Source organism: Lagenorhynchus albirostris, chromosome X (assembly GCF_949774975.1).
Source record: "Lagenorhynchus albirostris chromosome X, mLagAlb1.1, whole genome shotgun sequence".
NCBI lineage: Eukaryota > Metazoa > Chordata > Mammalia > Artiodactyla > Delphinidae > Lagenorhynchus > Lagenorhynchus albirostris.
Window position 1 is genome coordinate 25,453,136 of NC_083116.1, and position 19,481 is coordinate 25,472,616.

The 19,481-nt window shown below is 37.5% G+C and overlaps 1 protein-coding gene across 2 annotated transcripts in view; it reads left to right on the forward strand.

Annotated features, from left to right (window-relative positions):
• Positions 1–5,647: 5,647 nt before the first annotated feature.
• The window catches only part of THOC2 (THO complex subunit 2), a 103,320-nt gene continuing 89,486 nt past the window's right edge, over positions 5,648–19,481 (forward strand). For both annotated transcript variants that reach the window (XM_060137394.1, XM_060137395.1), the window contains exon 1: positions 5,648–5,718. In XM_060137394.1, the coding sequence (XP_059993377.1) occupies positions 5,648–5,718 (71 nt within the window). The remainder of the gene's footprint in view (positions 5,719–19,481) is intronic.

The following is a 19,481-nucleotide window of genomic DNA, read 5'->3' on the forward strand; positions in this document are numbered from 1 at the left end:
TATGCTTCAAACCAGTGGCCAATGTATCACATCATCTCCCTTGTAGCCAGAAGGTATGGGTCCAGGATTCAAGAGGTAGAGGTGGGAATGACCCCTCTCACTGGAGAAATATTTGCTTCCCATCCCTACATCTTGGACTCAGTGGGTTAAGAGGTTCTAATGCCCAAGGGAGAATTACTTCCACCAGGATTCCTATGTTTTAGAAGTTGATACTGCTCTCTGGCCATTTTGTGTTCCTCGTGTTTTTGAACTAACAGGCAGACAGGGGGTCACTTTATAGACCAGGGTGGTCTATCCTGATTACCAAAGGCAAATTAGGTCGCTGCTACACAACGGAGGCAAGGATGACTATGTCTAGAACCTAGGGGCTTCACTGGAGTGCCTCGTATCACTCCCTTGGCCAATGAAAACTGGTAACTCAGTCAAGCTAAGATTATAAGAATTCAGATCCTGTGGAGATGAAGGTTTAGGTCACTCCACCAGGTAATGTATCCTGTCCTACTGAGATGCTGACAGAGGGCAAGGGAAACATGGAGTGGGTGGCAGAAAAAGGAGGCTATGATTATCAACTTAGAGCTCGCTTCCAGCCACAGAAGCAGGGGCTACAGCAGCTATGTTTTCTCTTCTACTTTATATGCAAAGCACTGGTGGTGGCTAATATTTTAGATTTCATGTAGGAGTATGAATGAATCGACATCACCCTGCACTGATACAGTAGCTGATGGGGCTTTGTACATTTCTTTTGAGGGCATGGGTTTTTCATCTGGACAAAGGGCAAGAGTGGTGTGGAGGGGCAAAAGAAATGGTCAGTGCCGGAAATTCTATTTTCCCTTTCAAAATCCACTTTCTATCCTTCTCCATCCTGCTCTGTCCCCTGACCCATACTAAATGCATTTTCCAGGCTCCCTTGAATTATGGCTTGCAGTAGTCATCAGCCAATGGGAGGTATCAGCAGGAGATAAAATGGTAAAAGGAGAGAAAGGTCAGGGCATTTATTCCCCAGCCTCCTCCCTGCTGGGATGTGAGTTGGCAGTTATTCTTCTACAGAAGGCCACAGTTCCTGTTGAATGTTCCTTTCCTTATTATTTCATTTTTCCTTATTTCCTTAGTTTTTGGGAACCACTCCCTCCGCTTGCCTCCTCAGGCTTAGGGCTGCTAATGTCTCTCAGTATCGCTGGCCCTGAGGTGCTTCACCATCCATTTTTGGTTTTCCTTAATCCTGCCCACACTCCTGTGCATGGTTCCTTTATTAAACTCTCTTTAATTATCCCCTATGAGTATGTCATCTGTCTCCTGTCATGAGCCCAACTGATACAATCCCTAATATTTGTTTATATGTACCTCTCTCTCTTTTATTTATAATCAGTTCTTGCCAGAGGTTTGTCAGTCTTATTAGACTTTTCAACCAAACAATTTTAGGTTCTATTGATTTTCTTTTGGATAGTTTCTTTTGATTAATATTTTCTATTTAAAAATGTCATTATTTCTGCTTTCTTTCATTTATTCTGTATTGTTTTTTGGAACTTCTTAAATTAGATGCTTAGCTTTTTAATTTCCAGTCTTGCTTCTTTAATAATACAAAGGTTGAAGAGCATAAATTTCTTTCTAAATACCACTTTAGCTGCAATGCATCATTTTTTCATTAGTTTTGATATGTAATATTTTCATTATTGCTCTGTTCTAAATATTTTCTAATTTTTAGTATGACTTTTTTCCTTGACCTGTGATTTACTTCAAAGTATGTTTTTACATTTTCAAACATAGGGGTTTTCTTTATCTTTTTGTTATTGATTTCCAATTTAATTGCATTGTGGTCAGTAAATGTGAACTATATGAGACGAATTATTTAAAATTTGTTGTCATTTGCTTTTTTAAATCTAGTATATGTTTAACTTTCATAAATGTTCCATGTGCTGGACCACCACTCGATGACACATTGCCTTTATGTGAATTAGGAAACTGTGCCCTTTCTTCCAGGTAGATACAGCAGCACACCTGAGCATGTGGTCTGGCAAGTGGAGCATGGGATAAATTTTTGATCCCCACTTGTCCCTCTGGCTAGGTGCTTTTGATCAGTGTGCAATCTGTACATGGTGCCCCATTCATGTGTTATTATAAAGGATATTTATTTTCCAGTTGCTAGGTACAGCGTTCTATGTATATCTACTAGATCAAACTTGTTCATTTGATGTTCAAATTTTCTACATCTTTACAGATTCTTTTTTGTCTGTTTCATCTATCAATATCTAGGAGAGATGAATTAAAGACTCACTGTGGTAGTGGATTTGTCTATTTCTCTTTGTAGTTCTGTTATATGCTTCATATATTTCAAAGTGGTTGATTACATTCAAGATTAGAATGGTTACATTTTCTTGGTGAATTGAAATTTTTATCAATATATGGTAACCGTCTTTAAATTTGGTAATTTTTTCCTCCCGTAAAGTCTAGTTTGCCTGATATTAATCTAGCTATAACAGCTTAATTTTTGTTGATCTTAGTATTTGCCTGGTGTATTTTCCCCATTGTTTTTACTTTCAAACTTTCTGTGTCCCTGTGTTTTAGAGATGTCTCTTAAAAATAGCTAGCCTTCTTTAAACCCAGACTGATAATCTTTACTTTTAACTGGAGCATTTAGTTCATTTACATTTTATGCAATTTTTGATATATTTAAATTTAAATTGGTAGGTTTAAACTTCTTCCTCTATTCTCTCTGTTCCACTTTTCCAAAAAATTTCCCTACCTTTCTTGCCTTTTTGGGATTGATTTTTTTCCTCTTTCTCTTTCAATTTTTTTCCCCCTCAGATAGTTTGGAAGATATATAATATCCTTATATATTTGTAGTGGTTATCGTAGAAATTTAATATGTATATTTAACATAACTAAGTCTTTGGTTAATAAAAACCCATTACCAATACTCAGCATTCACGGGACAGTCCCACAAAATGTACGGCTTTCGCATTCATTATTTATTTTATTTATTTTGTCTTGTTTTGCTATTATGTGCTTCCTTCTTGGTCCCATTATCTGTTGTCACTGAGATAATAAAAAGATTGCTTGACCTTACAATTACCTAGAATCAACCAATCACTCCATGCATCGGGCTGTCAATATTGAAACTACCCAATCCCTAGCCTTCACCACAGACCTCAGTACCTAGTCCTTTGGTACCTGTGAGCCAGTGAAATCATCAGGGAACAGTACCCCCAGCTGCTGAGACAATACCAGATGCTGATAGCAAAGAAAAGGCAAGCCAACAAGGATGCGAAAGATATGATAGCTTTGCAATCTTATGGAGCAAAAAGCAATTAGCTGTGAGCAATTCCTAAAGGAGTTATCATACCATGTAAAAATAGTTCTGCAGGCTCTGGGAGAGGGGAAGAGCAAGGCCTCAAAGGGCATCACTGCAGTCAGGTCATACCACATTTGTGGCATACTGAGTAGCATGCATACTGCACACAGTTCAGTGTTTGGAAGAAGAAATCACTGTGATACAGTGGCAAGGTAAGCCACAATACAGCAGAATATTATAGCTCACTAGCTCTCAACAGGGGGCTATTTTACACTCCAGGAGACATTTAGCAATGTCTGGAGATACTGTTGTAACAACTGGTGTGGGAGGTGCTACCGACATCTAGTGGGTCCAGGCCAGGGATGTTGCTAAACATCCTACAGTGCACTGGATTCCCCCTGCCTTCTGCAAAGAATTATCTGATCCCAAATGTGGATAGTGCTCACTGCTGTAGATTATACAGTGAAGTATACATAAGCATCAGGATAGTTCTTCTTGTATCACAGAGGCCATCCTGTAACAATGATTTCAAACTCTTTAGGGAGGATGATGGTACAATGAAGATTCGCTATACCATTCTGTTCACTTTAAAAATATTTCATAATAAGAAAAATGAAAAGATCAGAGGGAACTCATATCTCTGAACCTCCTTGAAGTGGCAAAAGATTTTTTTTGAGATGTCACTGAAACTGAACGGTGTATATTTTCTAATGGGTGGCTTTAGAATTTCAGAATCAGACAGGACATTAGACTAGATATAGCTGATGAAAAACAATCATAAACAATGTAGCATTTTCCCCAACTGATTCTAAATACAGCCTATCCCCTGAACAGTTTTTCAATGCAAATAAACCTGGTCCATTTGGTAAAACTTGCCAAATTTAGATATTAGTTCTAAAGTTCATACATTAATATATGTGTGGTAGGATTTCTTCATTTCATTTGTCTGTATTTTCTAAATTTTCAGCCAAACATGTATTTTTAAAACCTCTTCATTTTGAAAAGTTGCACAAATAGAACAGAGAATCTGTCAGTCCTTCACCCAGATTCCTAAAATGTTAATATTTTACATTTGCCTCATCATCCTATCGTTTTTTTCTGAAATATTTTAAAGTTGCAACATGGTTCACCATTATCTCTAAATACTTCATATTTTCTTAAATAAGGACTTTCACATAACCACAAAACGAGTATTAAACTCAAGAAATTAACATTGATACAATATTATTACTTAATCTACAGATATTCAAATTTGGTCAACTGTCCCAAGAATGCCCTTTTCAGCAAAATAAAAAAATTTTTTTTTTTCTGGCTGGGGATCAGTTGTTCTGTTGTTTTCATTAATCTGGAAGAGTTCCTCAATCTCTCTTTGTCTTTAGTGACCTTGATGATTTTGAAGAGTGCAAGCCAGTAATTTTGTAGACTGTCCCTTAATATGGGCTTGTCTGATGTTCCCTCGTGATTAAATTCAGGTTATGCGAATTTTGGCATGATGAATACTACAAAATTGGTTAGTGTTTTTCTTAGCACCTCATCAGGAGGCATATGACGCCTATTTGTTTAATACATAAGGATGCTTATATTCATCAGAGTTAGGAGGGTGTCGGCCATGTTTTCCGACTGTAAAGTTTCTATTTCGCCCTTTGAAATACGAAGTTATCTCGTCGGGAGATACTTTCAGACTATGTAGTGTAAACAACTCGTTTCTCTTCATACTTGCGCCCCCTAGTTTTGCCTAAGGTTACAATGACAGCCGCAGACACAGTAGCTGTCAGCCCTGATGGTTGCAAGCGTTTCCCAGGGCCGATTTATCTTTCTCGTAAGATTGTATCCTTCGGATTAGCAGAATGCCTAGCACACAGTAATCGGCTGCCTCTTCCCCAATTTCTTTGATCTCAGCGGGGTGTATTGTAATTGATCTGTTTATATGTTTGTCTTCCCCACGGACTGAGCTCGTTGAGGGTAGGCATCATGGCTTATTATTTCTCTGTCCCCAGTGTCTAGCACATATTAGGTGCTTTAAAAAACACAATTTTGAATTAGCGGTCTGGAGTAGATGCTACGGAAGAAGATAAAGGCTACGAGTTGGCCTGGGGATGGCATTTTTCCTGTTCTAAAGGGAAGGGGGGGCAAGGTTTGCAGAGGGCCCGGCCAGCGTAGTCACTCTGCGATGGGACCCACGGGTCCCAGCCACCTGGTTGGCAACAGGGCCTCGGCCTTCCGCAGGGTGGGGTGGAAAGTGGGGCGGGAAATCGAAAACCGAACTCGCGACTCCCGGCATTCCTCGTGGGCGGTGCTCCCCTTTGACCCCTCGCTCGCGTGCTACACATCCGGGTTTCTGCTACTAGTGAGGGGAAGATGGCGGCCGCGACTGTCTTGGTTCCCGTAGAGTGGATAAAGAACTGGGAGAAATCAGGGAGAGGCGAATTGTGAGTGTCCGGGCTGGAGGCGGGCGCACGGCCGGGCTGGGCTCGGGCGTCAGCCTTGCTCTCATATTTGTGGGGAGGTGGTGGTGGGGAAGAGGTGTCCCCTCCCCCATCCGGGTGGCGGGTGTGGATGGTTGTCTAGGAGTTTCGAACTCGGGGATGAGAGGTGCTGGTAGTCGCCGCCGACCTCCTGCCTTCCCCGGCTTCCCAGAAAGCCCCGCTGCCCGCCGGAGCTTGTCTTTTTTAGCCTCTTAGCGGAACTCTCGTTTTGTCCCTACGGGTCCCTGCGCTTTCGTTCCGTCTCTTTTTGTCCCCCTCATCGCTTGAGCTCACTTGGCTCCTTTCTCTTCACGGGGCCGCGCCGGGAGGGTTCGGAGTTTCAGTCTGTCCCATTTCTTTACTCTGCACCCGTTCGACTCCGCAGTTTGGAGCCCGGCGCCTCCTCTGCCCGAAGTCCGAACCGTCCCGGACTCCCTCCCCTCCTCTCCGCCCGCCGCCGCGAAGCCCGGGGCTTCGGGAAGAACCCCGCTTGGCACCTCTCGTCCTCTCCGGGAGCTGTCTCTCGGACTGTCCCGGCCTCGCGCGGCGCCGCTGCCCGTGGGCGAAGTGTAGCAAGGATTGCCGCTTTCCCCGAAGACCTACCGGCATTTCTTTGCTCCGTCTTTTCACCTTAGAGCCGTTTCGGGTTGGAATCAACTTTCGTCATTAAATGTTCCTAAACCCCATTTTGTCCTGGGACTGCAACTAATTTTGGCAACTCTCCAAGGTTCTCGTGTACCTAGAATAACGCGTTTCCTGTAGACCCAAAACTTGGGTTTTTTTTTTTTTTTCCTTTCAGTAATACAGAAAACAGTAATTTGCTATAACCGCGGTTTCCTTGCCCCGAATTTCAGCTCTCCCTGTCTCGGGGGGAAAATTCTCTTAAGCGGCGGAACAAACCCCAGATTTTAAAACAAATAACTTACTGCAATTTTTTTCCTCTGAATCGCTTTATTAATTAAAGCTCAGCCCCGTCTTAGATTAACTCCTGTTAGCCGTTTTTGCCGTGGTTGCGCGCCGATCCCCGTAGTCAGTTTACGGTTGCTGGCGCGAGATACGGATCTTTGAAACTTCGTTACTTGGAACGAAACGTGGGGAATGCGTCGGCCGATCTTGCGCGTGTAATAGCGCCGGCCTATATGGCCCTCCCCACCCCGCTGCCGCGCTCGCGCTGCCTTATGAAGTCTTAGTGTGAGCGCTAGACTTGGATTGCCTGGGTAAGCGGCAGTTTTAGCCACTTAACTAGCCGAGTGACCTTGGGTAAGTTCCTTAACCACTTTGACCGTTTCCCCTTGAGTAAATTGGGAATAATAAGTACTCAAAGCATTGTTGTGAAGACTAAATAACGCCTGTAAAGCACTTGCCTTATAGTAAGTACTCAAGTGATAGCTATTAAAAGTAATATTATTATTCCAATCTTTAGATATTTAAACTTCTTTGGACAGCTCTTGCACTTAAAGTCTGTACCACTCAGGTTAGCAATTAATTAGTCTCTGACTCTTTCATGTATACTCTTGTACTCTAACGAATTGAGAGACCCTTGAAGAGTGGGGACTGTCTCACGTTTTCTTTTGGTTCAACCCTCCCGTCCCCGTCCTTCCCCCACCCCCCATAGCCTTTCTAGCATATGCTTAGAGAGCTTATTTTGTTAACTGCCAGAGAAGTCTGTTTGATAAGCATTCATTTTTAACTGTTAGGAACATTTTCCAAATCCTTGTACTTGCTAGTTAACAAATAGCTATTAAGTCTCTTGTGTGCAAGGAAGGCAGGATGGGAAGTTACCAAACCAAACCATCATTTTCATCTATATTCGATTAGGATAACCCCCCAAAACGGATAAATCAGTTCATTGTTGTTTTGTTTACTTTTAAAGCCAACAGTTATTTAGGGACTGTCATCTGTAGATTGCTCAGCTTCCTCCTTCTAGCTAACTGTTTTTGACAGTTTTACTATGACTCCCACCTTAGAATGAGTGGTATTCAGGGTAGGAAATTCTGCTTGGCTTCTGACTGGCAGTGGTTGGAGAAAAAGTCATGTAGGAAGTCGAAATACCTAGTCAAAATGGAATTTTGGATTCACTTTATGTATATTTACATGATCCATGCTACCCATCATAATTTCTGTGTTTGAAGAGCTGCTTCAAAACTGCTATTAGGACTTAACGTTTATGTAGTTAGTGCATGGCTTGTGGAATGTAGTTTGAACTATAGTAGATCCAGATCAGTTTAGTCAGTTTTATAACTCTGTTCTGTTACATGAAGAGAGTTGTGTGACAATAATGAAATAGTGTAAATAGTTGTTAGTTGTATGAAATAGTCAAACAAATCACCATCCAGTGCTTAGTCTTCATTTACTGGACCTCTTTTCCCTCTTTGAAAACTTTGTTGCATATAGTCTAACTTTGGAATTTTTGTATCTTGCTAAAGATAGAGTTAGCATTTTCATTTTATTAGAAAAAATGGTATTATAAATATATTACAAAAAATCCTTTCTTTTGTCTGAAAAACAGCTTCTTAAAATATAAACCAGCAGCTGGAAATGTTAAAAAAAATGTGCCACCAAATTATTAATGAATCCATTTATATATTTGGCTTTTAAGGTATGACCAGTATTTAAAATTATATCTTGGGTGGATTTTTCCTTTTTAATGAGATAAATTAGCAGATGAGCTTTAACTTGACTGAAAGTTACCTTTTTAAAAAACTGCATGATATGTTTCATGAGGTATTAGTTCATTTCTTGTCTGTCTCAGCAGTGTAAGTCTGTATTCTGGGAATTGTAGTCAACTTCAGCAGCATAGTGAACATATGCAATGTATGGGATATTTTATAACTTTGAGAGGGCAAATTCTTAATTGTGCCTCATGAAAAGCAACTGTCTATTAAGATGGAAAGTCTTGGCTTTGAAGAATAAATTTTGTTAAGTAACTAGGGAGAAAAGAAAAACTGTATTTTGCCTATCTGAATGGTCCATCACATACTTAGCTAATCTGTTGTTTCCAGAGATACTGATTATGTTTTTCATGGTAAATTACAGAATTCTTAAAATGATCTTTTCCAAGAGATAGCAAAAGGACAGAGGAGGACTACCAAAACATAATTGTCCTTTCCAGTAACACTTAGATCTGCTCTTCAGAGTTTCACATCTTAATACAAACTCTTTGAAATTCTGCGACATATGCAAGATACGGATTTAATCACTTTAATTTTGGAATTAGAGCTCTAGTTTCTTGATGATTTCATATTAGCATAGGGTTTGCCACGATTAAGCTAATAAACTTGCATGTACTGGTAGATCCAGGGGAGAATTTTGTTTTTAGTAGGCATGATTAACACAGTGAGCTCAGCATTTCTTTGTGTCACAAGCAACCTTAATGGAGGATTTATATTCCAAGCTCTTAATCTGAAGATGTTAGCCTCATGTCAATACTTAGTTTAATTTTGAAATACTTGTATTTGTTGAATATCATCTATTTGTCTGTTTAAAGAACTTAATTCTTTCTTTTAAAAAAATTATACATCAATTAGAAATTTTTGTTGGGTGTTACCTTATTAATTACTGGTAGTTAAAATAAAGTTTTAAAATTTAATCGCCAAATGTTTTGGTGCCATTCTTTTTCTTCTTCTGCTACTAGATGACATATTCCAGAACTTATGGAAGTACATTTGGATGTTCATTAAATGTTGTCTGTCCTGAATTTTTTGGAGGGAAGTTGGAGGAGGGAGTTTATAGCAAATAATAATTCTAAGAAACTTCAGTGTTAGTATTTAAGTCTTTTTTTTCCTTCAAAAGGTGCTCTAAGTTCAGCTGAAGCTTTATCTGAAACCATTTCTTTATGTCTTACTTTTCATTTGGCATTTGTTTTCTCATTTGACCTGTGTTCATAAGTCTTGGTCTTATTTCCCTGGTAAGAGAAATTCATTCTTCAGAAAATGTTATAGCAGTATCAGAACATTTTTCCAGGCTACTGCTTTCTTTGTTTGCTAGAAAAATTATTCTTTAGTTAAGGTAGTGTGAGTGCTATTAATGTACTTGTGAGCAGGAACTTCTGTTGTCTTTTTTAAGATTTCCTGTTCCCTTTCCTCCTCATAAGTGCATATTTTCATTTTCTTAAATGCATCTTTCAATATAAAACTACATGTCCCAATATTCGTTTTTGTGGGTTATGTCTCTCTTCTATCAATGATAATAGAGGTAGCACTTGCTTAACAAAATGCAGCCTTTTCTGTTGTTTTGTTTTTAAAAATTAATTGAAGCACAGATTGACATCAATTTTTTATATGTAGAGCCAACTTTGAGATGTTGAACATAATCAAGTAGTGCAGGTTGTGTTGTGTTTTTTTTTTACTGGAAAATAGGACCAAGTAAGACGGAAAGCCAAATACTCATGTTAAAGAGTATTTGCAAAATAACATTAAGTTCTTGGAAGAACTTAAGACATTTTATTCAGTTTAAGATTCACAGGAATTTGACAGAAAGTATATTCTTTGTTCTCAGGGGCCTGAGATAGCATCTCCACAGTAGCACCAAACTGTTATAAAAGTGGAAAAAATGGTAAACTCAATTATTTGGAGGTTATTAAAGGACTAAAATAATCATTTGAATTTGTACCGAGGCAGAATATTTGATTATTTTTAAAACCACATTAAAATGGGCAACTGTTGGAGGTAGTTTTGTTTTCCTCCCTTTAAAATTTAGGGTAGAGAACTAAAACTGTATGAGAGCTGTAGTAAGACACCCAACATTCAGAAACAATTGTTTCTTTAAGGATACTTAAAGATACTTAGGATACTTAAGGATACTTCTGTTAGTGAATTACTTAGGGGAAGAGCTGGGACAAATCTACTGATTGGGGGAAAATTCTTAGTGATTGTTTTTAGTTTCCTCCAACAACTAAGGCAGAAGTGTTTTATACTAGGGAAATAAAAGTATCTGTTATACAAGTAAGTTGCCTTATCATAATAACCCATCAGTGATTCCTTACACAATTTGAGCAAATCTTTGAGATGCTTATTAATAGTTCATGATGACATTATCATCTGCATCCTTTAATGAATATGTTTGTGGCCTTGTGACTGACAAGATGAAATTACATTTCAATGATTTTTAAAAATTATGTAACAATGACTGTACCATTAGATTAAGTGGGATTTGGAACACTGACATTCCCCCCTCCCCACTGGAAGGATTATAACAAAAGACATTTGCATTAAGCTTATTAAAACAAATAGAAAATGAAGCTATTGAAAATGTGAATAAGCAAACACATTCATTGTAAGAAGGAATATTTGACCTTGCTTTTCAGTAGCCTGGGTACGAAGGGAAAGATGAGTTACTTGATTTCCCTTGCATTCTTCTGTCAAAGATGCAGTATTTCCTGCTACTACATTCTAAAGGAAAACAAACCTCTGGGGACAGTGAGAACCACAAGGGGGAATTGTTTCAGTACTTCATAGCAAATATTGAAGCAGCCTTGATGCACCTTCTTATATATTTACTCTTAACAAAAAAGGAGCTAAGTATCAGACATTTTTAGGTTATATTCTCTGATGATAGTCTTGAAGCAGATATTTTTGTATTGCCTAATGTAATGAAGATTGATTTTTTTTATCTGAGGTAAGTTTGTGGTAGGTTTAACTTATTTTGAGAAATTAAAAGCTTACCCACTGTCTTAACACATTGGAAGGCCTATCTGGTTCTCAGAAGTAGTTGAAAGTACTTGGGGTCAAACTTAAATCAGCTTATTTAACCATTTCTAAGGTGCTCTCTGAAAAGTTTTTTTTTGTTCTTTTAATAGGAATTGGTTAAAAACTAATAACTAAATGAGATTTTCAAACTATGCAGATTTAATTTAGTAATTGTTCTTCAGTGGCAAGGTATTTTTGTTCTTTGGTTTTGAAAATAATTTTGTGAGACCTACAAATGAATTGTTGACTGGGAAAAGTTTATTGAACCGTACCCTGCTCATTCTGATGAAGAAGTATTGAAATAATCAAGACACAGAGAGGTGAACTGCAAGGGCATGCATAATCTGCAAAGTCGATAATCTCTCTGTGGATGATTGTCATGTGGCATCATATTTCACCTTAGATGTGATATATAAGCATATTCTGTAAGTCTTAAAGTTACTTGTTTTATTGACTATGGAAAGACCATTGCTAGACATAAAAGAGTGAGAAACATGCGCATTCATTGGTTCTCTTCTTTTTCGTTAGAGCTTTGTACAGCTTGTAATAAGAATATTTCTTTTTCTGAGATGTGAAATTAAAAAAATACAGAAAAGTACATAAAATCTAAATGTAGAGCTTAAAGAATCACTGTAAGATGCACACCCATGTAACTCATATCCAGCTCTAGTCAACATAATCCCCCTTCCTGATTGCACCCTCTTTATCTCCCCTGTGGTAACTGACATTTATGGCTTTCTCTAGTTTTTATTTACAGTTTTGCTACCCAAATAAGTTTAAGTTTGCTCTTCTTGAATTTCATATAAATGGAATCATAGAGGGTGTATTCTATTGTATCTGGCTGCTTTTGCTCAACATTATGTCTTTAGGAATCATTCATATTTTTGCAAGTATTTGCAGTTCTTTGATTTTCATAGTTAAAAGATACTCCATTGTATAACTATACCACAATTTATCTCTTAGGCTACCAATGAACAATTTTGTTGTTTTGAGCTTTTGGCTGTTACCAACAGTGCCAATAGAACCATTCTTCTACAGGTATCTTAGTGTACACAGCATGTGTTCTTGTGGGATATATACTGAACTGTAGAATACATACATTGTATGTGTGGCTAGGTTCTAGATTGTGATTAACTTTAGCTCTGCTAGATACTGCCAAACTATTTTAAAATATACTCCCACCAGCAGTGTATGAGAGTTCACCTTCACATCCTGGCTAACATTTAATATTGTCAGACTGTAAATTTTTGGTCAATATAATATGTATCTAATGTTATTTTCTTGGGGCTCATATTTTCATAGGCATTTTTCCCAATTTTTAAAATTGAAGTGTAGTTTATTTACAATATTATATTAGTTTTGGGGGTACAGCATAGTGATTCAGTATTTTTGCAGATTATACTCCATTACAGGTTATTATGAGGTAATGGCTATAATTCCCTGTGCTATACAGTATATCATTGTTGCTTATCTATTTTATACGTATTAGTTTGTATCTGTTAATCCCATACTCCTAAATTGTCTCCCCCTCCCCTCGCCCCCCGTCCCTCTCCCCTTTGGTAACCACAGTTTGTTTTCTATATCTGTGAGTCTGTTTGTTTTGCATATGCGTTCATTTGTAGTAGCATAGGCGTCTTTTTCTGTGTTATTGGCCATTTGGATTTCTGGTTTTTTGTGAAATGCCTCTTTATATCTTTTCCCCATTTTTCTGTTGGATTGTTTGCACTTCTTTCATTGATTTGTGGGAGTTCTTTCTGTAGTCTGTATTTGTCCCCTTTGTGGGTTACATTGTATGTGTGGCAAATATCTTTTGTTATTCTTAGGCTTGTACTTCCACTCTTATGGTGGTGACTTTTGATGAGCAGAAGTTGTTCATTTTAATGTAGTTAAATTTATCAATCTTCTACTTTTTGATTAGTACTTTTTTGGGTTTACTAGTTTCTCTCCATTTTCAGGTTAATGAACTTATCCTATGATTTTCTGGAAACATTATTTTGCTCTCCCTTTTTAAGTCTTATCTAACTGGAGTTGATTTTTATGTGTGCTGTGAAGTAGGGGTTGCAGTATATTGTTGTGGTTGACGTATATGAAGAAAGTTCAGCCTCACACATAAATAGTTGGCAAAAGGAGGAGAATTTTAGTAACCTTTTCAGATAATTGTAGATATTCTTTGATATCATGTCAAAATTTGTCAGGTGGTAGTTTGTTAATGGTTTGTTGCAATGCCAAATCCAAAACCATATCAGTGTACTTTTTGTACTTTGTTAAATTGAAATCCAATTGTCTCTCTTTTACTTGGAATCTGTCTTTTACCCATGCATTATTTTGCAACATCATGCATTGGTCATTTGGAAAATATTGGTTCACTGAATGATGCAGCACTTCCAAATATTGACACAATACATTGTATAATATAAAAACCCCCCACATTCTTTAGTATCATCACTGAACTTATCGGGAAAGTTTTTATGAATTGGGAACTAGCCAAGTCCATGGTGCCAGATAAAAGTTTTCCAAAATTCTAATTTTTGTTTGAAACCTTACATTTTCTCACTGGCAACAAATACTCTCAGTTGTTTTTCTTGAAGTGACTGGCTCTCTTGGTTCATTTTTGAGAAAATGCCTGCCAAAGACCCAAATCCGAATAACTACAGTTTGTCATTTCTTTCAAGTAAAAATGGTGTTCTGTGAAAAAGCAGCTAGTTCAGCTCAGAATTCAAACAGTCGTATAGGTGATTTTCCTGGAGACAACCATGGTATTTTGGTGTGTGACAGAAATGTTTTATGTATACTTTCCAATTTGTCACATAGAATATTAAAAATATGTATTTTTAAAAAAGGCATGTTCTCAGGGCTAGGATTTATTAAAATTAATTTTCACTACTTCATTAAGGACATTTTCTTTATTGTAGATACAAACACATAACATCAGATAAATCTTAACACATTTTAAAGTGTACAGTACAGTATTGTTAACGATGAGCACAGTGTAGTACAACAGATCTTTAGATCTTTTTCATCTTGCTTGACTGAAGTTTTATACCCATTAAACAGCAAGTTCCCATTTCTCTTTCCCCCAGCCACTGGCAACCACCGAAATTCTACTTTTTGCTTCTATGAGCTTGATTACTTTAGATACCTCATATAAGTAAAATCATGCCATATTTATCCTTCTGTGACTGATTTACTTAGCATACTATCTTCAGGGCTCATCCATGTTGTATATGACAGGATTTCTTTGTGCCTGAGTAATGTTCCATTGTATGTATACACCATGTTTTCTTTATGTATTCATCTGTTGATGGACATTTAGGTTGTTTCTATCTCTTGGCTATTGTGAATAATGCTGCAGTGAACATGGGAGTGCAAATACCTCTTTGATATCCTCTTTTCAACTCTTATGAGTAAATACCTGGAAGTGGGATTGCTAGATTGTATGATAGTTCTATTTTTAATTTTTTGAGGAACTTCCGTACTGTTTACCATTTTACATTCCCACCAACAGTGCACAGGGTTTCCAGTTTCTTCATATCCTCCCTAACACTTATTTTCTGTTGGTTTTTAAAGAATTAATTTTTTTAAACAGGTGTTTTAAGGTTCACAGAAAAATTGAGAGGAGGTTACAGAAATTTCCCTTACCCCCTGCCCCCGCACATGCACAGCCTCCCCATTATCAACATCCCCCACCAGAGTGTTACATTTGTTACAACTGATGAACCTACATTGATACATCATAATTGCCCCAAATTCAAAGTTTACCTCTGTGTTCACTCTTGGTGTTGTACATTCTATGCATTTGGACAAAGGTGTAATGATGTGTATCCATCATTATAGTATCAGAGTATTTTTACTGCCCTAAAAATCCTCTGTGCTCTGCCTATTCATCCTTCCTCCTAACCCCTGGCAACCATTGAACTTTTTACTGTCTCCATAGTTTTGCCTTTTCCAGAATGACATTTAGTTGGAAACATATACTATGTAGTTTTTTCAGATTGGCTTCTTTGACTTATTAGCGTTCATTTAAGGTTTCTCCATGTCTTTTCATGTCTTGATAGCTCATTTCTGTTTAGTGCTGAATAATATTCTATGGGGTCAGTGTACCAATTTATGTATCCATTCACCTACTGAAGTATATCCTGGTTTCTTCCAAGTTTTGGCAGTCATGAATAAAGCTGCTATAAATCCATGTGCAGGTTTTTGTGTGGACATAAGTTTTCACCTCCTTTGGGTAAATGTCAAGGAGAGTGGGATTGCTGGATTGTAAGGTAAGAGTATGTTTAATTTTGTAAGAAACCACCAAACTGTGTTCCAGTGTGGCTGTACCATTTTTCATTCCCACCAGTGATGATTGAGAGTTACGTTGCACCACATCCTCACCAGCATCTGTCGTTGGCAGTGTTCCAGATTTTGGCCATTCTGATGGGTGTGTAGTGGTATCTCATTGTTTAAATTTCCATGTCCCTGATGATATATGATGTGGAACATCTTTTCATATGCTTATTTGCCATCTGTATATCCTCTTTGATGAGGTGTCAGTTAAGGTCTTTGCTCATGTTTAAATTGGGTTGTTTGTTTTCTTATTGTTGAGTTTTAAGTGTTATTCGTATATTTTGGATAATAGTCCTTTATCAGATGTCATTTCTGGGTTTTTTTGTTTGTTTGTTTGGGGTTTTTTAATAATGACCACCCTTACAAGTGTGAGGTGATGCCTTATTATGGTTTTGATTTGCATTTCTCTGATGATAAGTGATGTTGAGCATCTTTTAATACACCTATTGGCCATTGGTATGTCTTCTTTGGAAAAATGTCTATTCAAATTCTTTGCTCATTTTTAAATCAGATTTTTTTTCTTGCTATTGAGATGTAGACGTTTCTTAAATATTTTGGATATTAGCCCCTTATCAGATACATGGCTGGTTTGCAAACATTTTTTTTTTCCATTTTGTAGGTTGCCTTTTCATTTTTTTTTTTTTGGCCGCACCGTGTGGCACGCAGGGTCCTAGTTCCTTGACCAGGGTTGGAACCCATGCCCCCTGCAGTGGAAGCATGGAGTCTTAACCACTGGCCCACCAGGGTAGTCCCCTGCCTTTTCATTCTGTTCATTGTTTCTTTGCTGCGCACACAAGTTTTAGTTTGATGTCCCACTTGTCTGTTTTTGCTTTCATTGTGCTTTTGGTGTCATATCCAAGAAATCATTGCCAAGACCAATGTCATGAGGCTTTCCCCCTGTGTTTTTTCCTAGGAGTTTTACAGTTTCAGGTCTTATTTTTATGTATTTGATCTATTTTGAGTTGATTTTTGTATATGATGTAAGAAGTGTCCAATTTCATTCTTTTGTATATGACTATCCATAATGCTCTTGAATTATCCATAATGCTCTCTAGTGACTTTTTCAGTTTAGTTGTTACATTCTTTAGCTCCAAAATTTGGTTCTTTTAAAATTTTCTGTCCTTTTGTTAAAATTCTCATTTTGTTCATGCATCATTTTCCTGAGCTCATTGAGCATTTTTATGATGGTTATTTTAAATTCTTTGTCAGATAATTCATATGACTCCAATTCTTTAGGATCAGTTTCTGGAGACTAATTTTGTTTCTTGTATTGGGCCATTTTACCTGTTTCTTTATGTTCTTTGTAATTTGTGTTGGTATCCTTGCATTTGAAAAAACACTCTTATCCCAGTCTTTATGGACTGCTTTAGTACAGGGGAAGGCCTTTACCAATCAGCTTGGCTATAGATTCTGGGGGCCTCTCAATTTTTTTCTCTGGATATGTCTTCTCTGGACTCATGTGTAGATTCCAGATGAGAGGGATTTTCCAGTTTCTTTTTTTCCGGAAACTGGCACTCTCTTGCATTCTCTGGTGTCCATCTGTTGTACCATGGGTCCTGTGAAGCAGCAGCACAGCACCCAGCTCTTTTTGTTCTTAGTGGCTCCCAGGCAGCTAGAGTATGCTGGGTGCCATCAGTGCCCTAAGTCAGGCTAGACAGAAACCAGTCTCTCAGGCAGTCCCCCCTCCCCAAAGGCTGGGCTATTGGACACTCTTTTTTCTCCGTTGAGGGAGAGACTGCCAAGCTGTTGCCCACTCCCCCCCCCCAACCAATCAGAATGTTAGAGGTATATATAGTCCAGTCTCCTCTTTCCCTCCTCAGGGAGAATTTGGGAATTGGGAATTTCCTCCCAGTTGTGTGGTGGTGTGCCAGGAGGAGGGACTATGGTGAAAGAGTGTGTTGTGTTTTCCTACGAGCTTTGATGCAGCTGGTTTAGTCCTCGCCTGGGATGCAGGAGCCTCTTAACTGGTTTCTGAATTTCTCGTAAAGGGAATTGGATATGTGTATAGTTGAGTTGTGTTTCTATGGGAGGAAGGAAGGCCTGGGGCTTCCTATTTTGCCATCTTGCTGAGGTCACTCCTATCAAGGACATTCTTAAGTGAAACTGGCTTTTGTTTGTGAATGGTCATGAAATATATAATGAAACAGTTTGGTGACATCTTACATGAGACTGGCTATATTCTTTCCTTTGATTTCTTGATAATGAAGAATTCAATGAGACAGTTTGGTGCTACTGCCTTGATAAATGTTAAGGTGCTAACCGTCTTAACCTTCCTTTGCTTTTGAATTATTAGGGCAAATGTCATTACAGCAAAAGAAGGGAAATGAAGTCTTAGTATTATTATGAATATAGTTTTGAGCTTACAGAGCTCTAGAAAGTGTCTTGGGGATCAGGGGTTTGTGAACCACACTATCAGAACTGCTACTTTATCAAATTATAAGTTTTTTTTTATTCCTGATTTTCTAAAAGTCTTTTTAAAAAATAGTGAATGGAAGTTGAATTTTGTCAAATGTCTTTTATGCATAAAAGAACTTTTAGAAAATTAGGAATAGAACCTATTCCTGAATTATTGTGTTATTTTAAAAGTCAGTTTAATGTGGTGAGTTAATTTGAACCAACTTTGTGTATTTGGGATAAACCCACGTTAGCCTTGATGTATTTCAGTGTTTTTCCATTTATATATCTATCTCTCTATATTTAATACTACACATGTTTAAATACCATAAGTCACTATTATTATTATTCAGTTAATATTAAATTAGAATTACCTATATACTTAGCACTTTTTTCCCTCATTTCTTGCTGCAACTCTAAGGTTCTTTCTGGGATCATTTTTATCCCGCCTGAAGAATGTCCTCAAGCATTTCTTTTAGTATGTGAACTCAATTTTTATTAGTCTGAAGTTCAGTCCTTATTTTGTCTTTTCTTGGAACTGTGTTTTTTGGGTATAGAATTTTAGGTTGACAGGTACTTTGTTTTAGCACCTTGAATGTATCTTCCAGCTATCAAGTGTTCTTGTTGAGAAGTCATGAAGGTAATAATTGCCTTTTTTTCCTCAGGTGCTTAAATGATTTTGTCTTTGGTTTTCTGTAGTTTTACTATTGATATAACCAGATACGGATTTCACTTCAGTTCTGGAAAACTGAATTCTTAGCTATTATTTCTTCAAATACTGCTTTTGCCCTGTTCTCTCTTCTTTCTGGAATTCCAATTAAACATACCTCTTTTCACTGTATACTGTATATCTATCCTTTGCTGTATTTAAATTAGTGAAGAAATATTTACCATACAACAAGTATTTTTTTTAATTTTATGAAAAAATTTCAACTTTTTGTTTTTAAACTTTGTTATAGGAAAAAAGTCTCAGATGAGAAAGTAGATATAATAGCTCCCCAATGAAATCATCAACCAACTTAAATATTTATCAACTGCTAACCAGTCTTGTTTCATCTATAACCCTACCCATTTTCCCATACTTTTGAAGTAAATATTTCATGTGTAGATATTTCAGCATCTATCATTTAAAAAGTTATAAAATATTCCAGTTGACTCATAAATGTTAATTTTTAAAATATTTGTTTGAAACAGGATCCAAATAAGGAGCCATACACTGTGATCGATACATCTCTTAAGCCTTTTTCACCCTAAGGATCCCGCACCATCTTTTATTTTCCCTTGTAATATATTTGTTGAAGAGACTGGGCCATTGTC